Here is a 4194-nt window from a genome sequence, read left to right as displayed (position 1 = left end):
GTTTCGCGAGGGTCGTTTGCGATTGCTGATAGCCACGGATGTTGCTGCTCGTGGGCTTGACATGAACGTCGACCTTGTTATCAACTCGGAACCTCCCCGCAAGATGTCAGGTATGGCTGACGTTGACACATACGTACATCGATCTGGTCGGACAGGTCGTGCCGGTAAAAAGGGAATTTGCATTACTCTTTACACGAATCGCCAGCGTGATCAACTGGACATGATTGAACGCAAGATTGGCAACAAGTTTATTATGAAAGATCCACCGCACCAGGATGATCTACTTAAGGCATCTGCTTCCAAGGCATTGGCGGAGATTATCAATGTTGATCCTGCCATGATTGAGATTTTTCGAGAAACGGCTAGTGAAATGCTCGAGACAATGAAGCCGGAAGCATGCCTAGCTGCTGCCCTAGCCTGCATTACAGGCCACACGAAGCCGCCTCGGCGCACATCGCTCATGTCAGGAGTACCAGATTACGTGACGGTATTATTCACGAGCTCAAACTTCATCCGGGCTAAGGGCTACGTTTGGAATGCGCTTAACCGTGACATTCCTGAAAGCATTGCAAATGATATCAAGCAGCTAACAATTACAGAGGACTCGATGGGCGTTTGCTTTGATCTGCCAATAGCCGGTTTAGAAGCACTTGAAAAAAAAATCGAAGAGAGTGGCATGAATTGCCCTTACTCGATTCCAAAGACACTGCCGAAGCTGCAGCAGTCGGCGTATCAAATACGTCAGCAGAGCGTCGGGGGACGGGGGCGTGGAGGTGGAAGCGGTCGCGGCGGCCGTGGCCGTGGAGGTCGTGGACGTCGTTATTAGAGATGGTATTATATCATACCATCTCTAATAACGACGTCGTTACACATCGTATATATCATACGATGTGTTCTCAGAATATAACAGTAATATGGTGTATCTGAATGCGGTAAAGTACCATTTTTTCAGCCAATAAGTCACTATGCAGAAATATATTTGATAATTGTGTAGAGTTCAGTTAATTTCAAATCCTTAAGAGATTTTACCCATCCCACCTTCATGCGCAGCACAATTATCTTGTCACATATCTTTAAGGTCAATGCCTCTCTTTTTGCTTACGCTTGTGGTGCTCTTGACCTTTCAAGCGCACTCTTATGGAGCTAATGAGATCGAAAAAATAAACAGCAGAAGCAATCTGAAGCAACATTTCAGGAGCAGCAACATTATCGTGGACGGACTGGTAGATGAGGAGCGAGGGACTAGTTTTATGAAGAAACTCGAAGAAAATATTCCATTTGTCGGAAAAGTCAAGACCAAGATAAAGGAAAACCCGACAGTCGTAGAGGCCAATGCAAAGTTAGCCAAGCATGAAACACTCAAGGCATGGATTACTGTCATTAAGGATCAACTCATTGCGATTGCGCTTATTGCAGCTATGGCAGTGAGTGGCGGTCTCATCATGTACTCCATTACGAAATAAAATAGTGATTTTGTTTTTTAATGATTTCAACATCTAAGCAGTTCTTCTCGAAGAACAATACGTTGTGGTAGGATTTAGCCTTTCTCCAACAATTAGTAGAATGAGTAAAAGGTTGAGGCACAAGTTTCAATGACAATTTGATGCTTACACCAACGGCCCATATGGTTCAGACATTTTAAACACTAACGAGTAATTAAGTCTGACTCTTATCTTGAACTTTATGAAGTTCAGCTATCATTGTACTAAGTACGATGTCTCATCCGAAAAGCAATATGTCGTCAACGAAAAAGTTGAGGAAGAGCTCGTCCTCGCGGCGGCACAATGCTCCAGTGAACGAATGGAAGCAATATATTTCACCTGATGGACATCCGTACTATTATAATGCTGCAACAAAGGAGAGTAGGTGGGAAGTGCCGATTGAGAACGAGCGACCGAAAGGAACCAAGCGAACCCTTGCCTTAAATATTGAACAGTCTTCTGAACACGACGAAGGTGTGAATCAAGAAGCGTCTGTGACTCAAGAATATTCATTTAAGACTCAAAAAGAGCATTTAAAAAGCCACAAGAGCGCGATAGGCAAGACAGACGCTAGTGCAACGCCCAAGCCTAAGAATTCCATGTTTCAAGAGCTGCAGGCTTCGCTGGAAGGAAGTCTTCGAGAAAGCATGATGAGAGCACTGAAACCACCTGCCATTCTTGAAACCAGGCAAAGTCAAGCGCTTGAAACCTCTCCAGCGATAGAAACACAATCTCTTGAAGAGCAGTATGAGGCCGAGACAATTGGAATGAGTGCAGCTGAGCGGCTACGTTTTTTACGGAAGAAAAGGCAGGAGAATATGATCAGTAATAGGGAGAGCCTTGCTGGTGACGACTTTATGGCCGAAGTCGCTAACAATTTGAAAAAGAAGGGCGTCATAGTGAAGCCTAAAGAGAAACAGCGCGATGGCAGTGAGAAGGGAGTAGATTGGGAGGAACAAGAACAGGCTGAGGTGCAACGCAAACAACAAGAAATGCAGAAGGAGATGGAGGAAATAAACGAAAAGGAGAGACAGCAACAACAAGAACAAGAGCTTTCGAGGCAGCTAGAGCTGGAATTGCAGCACGAGCAGGAAAAAAAAAAGATGCGGAGAAAGCGCAAAAAAAGAGTGGAGAAGGAAGTGGAGAAGGAAGACGCAGGCCGTGATTTTGATTCTAACAATGCAAAGTCTAGTCTTGAACACAATGCTTCAATTACTGTAGACATGCCAATTGTGTCGGTTGGCGACGATCAAGTTTTTTCATCGTCTGAAAGCATAGAACATAGGAGTCGTCACAAAAACAGTCGTAACAGCTTGACTCAACTTGATGGACGAAATGAAATCAGGCAAACAAATAGTTCTGAGGACACTGTAGAAGGTGAGCACAGTGAATATTTGGATCTTGCTTTAGTCCAGAAGGTTAATGAGCGAGCAGATCACCAAGATCACAAGAAGCGTGAAAAAAACGTGGTTACAGAAGTGAATGGTGCGACAGTACAAAGTAAGGTGGCATCAGAACCATCGCGACGTAGGTCAGAGTCGAGATCACAGACAAGAACTCGCTCTTCAAGTAGCGTCAAAGAAGAAGATGCCCGCGCAAAAGAAACGCATCTTCGCCGTGAAAGAAGGCGGATGGCAAAAATGGAAGCGGCATTTTCTGTTCACAACTTAGAAAGTACCAATGGCGAACAGCCTTCAGACAAGATCTCGAAGCAAGACGTAGCTGGCAGCACTAACTTAGCTCCCAGCTCAGATTACGCTGCATGGTACTTCAAGAACAGTCAGCCGGTTGGTCAGCCGGTTCTTGGTCAGCCAGTACCAGGCCAGTTGCTATCCAATAGTGGAATGTATTCTCAGTATCCGTACGTCATGATGCTACCGCAACCACCTTCGCTACACGGACACTACCATCCGTTCGTACCACCGCCTATCATGCCAATGCCTGTGTATGGATACGGAATGATACCTTCAGAAACTCAGTCGATTTCACCAATCACTCCATCTTCGACAAATGGAACAATGGCCTTAGTATCGTACGGTGCAGACTACGAAGGTTCATTTAGTCAGCAGATTGCTCCAGAACTTACTAAGTGCGAATGCTGTAAGGGTGTTGGCGTGGGTCTAGTGGAAAGAAATGGCGTCTGTGCGCATTGTAACCGACTTCGTCTCGCATTTATTATCGATTCTGCTCAAATGAGACAGCGTTGCTCAGTATGTGGTGGATGGGGATTCCAACTTCTTCAAGCAAATGGAATGTGCGCACATTGCACTCGACAGAAAGCTAAAAAGACGCAGGCAAAGCTAGACATTAATGCCGCAGCTCCTCACTTCCATATCGCTACAACCGGACAAAAAACATTGGTTAATTCATCTAAAACCCATATACTGGATGATGTGGAATGGGATAATTCTTCTGATGAGTCTGACTGGGACGAATGATGTGTGGGTTGATTGTCATGTTCGTGGAGAAATTCAAACGGCTACAATAGATATCAGTACATGGATGGATTCACAGTTCGCACTTTAAAGCGACATATAATATTAAATTTACAATAATAAACGATGATCACTGAGGTAAAGCACGAAGCTATGTCTTTTACATAGAAAGTATGCATTGAGTATTGCTCAGTTGCTTCATAGCTACTGTTGTCCCGCCAGGTGTCATCAGTCGTCCGGCTCATCGTAAGAAATGTGAAAATAAGACAATATGACCC

At 44.7% G+C, this 4194-nt stretch overlaps 3 protein-coding genes across 3 annotated transcripts; all 3 read left to right on the top strand.

The window, feature by feature from the left end:
* Nucleotides 1–103: 103 nt before the first annotated feature.
* Nucleotides 104–826, top strand: PHALS_12796 (dead deah box rna; the record flags this gene model as incomplete). The annotated part of the gene is made up of 1 exon (XM_024728419.1): nucleotides 104–826. One exon carries the CDS (start codon nucleotides 104–106, stop codon nucleotides 824–826), a length of 723 nt encoding a protein of 240 aa, XP_024578898.1.
* Nucleotides 827–1082: 256 nt separating this feature from the next.
* Nucleotides 1083–1463, top strand: PHALS_12795 (uncharacterized protein; the record flags this gene model as incomplete). The annotated part of the gene is made up of 1 exon (XM_024728418.1): nucleotides 1083–1463. One exon carries the CDS (start codon nucleotides 1083–1085, stop codon nucleotides 1461–1463), a length of 381 nt encoding a protein of 126 aa, XP_024578897.1.
* A 251-nt stretch (nucleotides 1464–1714) lies between these two features.
* PHALS_12794 (WW domain) lies at nucleotides 1715–3919 on the top strand (the record flags this gene model as incomplete). The annotated part of the gene is made up of 1 exon (XM_024728417.1): nucleotides 1715–3919. One exon carries the CDS (start codon nucleotides 1715–1717, stop codon nucleotides 3917–3919), a length of 2205 nt encoding a protein of 734 aa, XP_024578896.1.
* Nucleotides 3920–4194: the final 275 nt, after the last annotated feature.

Source organism: Plasmopara halstedii, assembly GCF_900000015.1.
Source record: "Plasmopara halstedii genome assembly, contig: Scaffold_650, whole genome shotgun sequence".
Classification (NCBI taxonomy): domain Eukaryota; phylum Oomycota; class Peronosporomycetes; order Peronosporales; family Peronosporaceae; genus Plasmopara; species Plasmopara halstedii.
The sequence above is the reverse complement of the archived record's forward strand: the minus strand, read 5'-3'. Positions and strand labels throughout refer to the sequence as shown.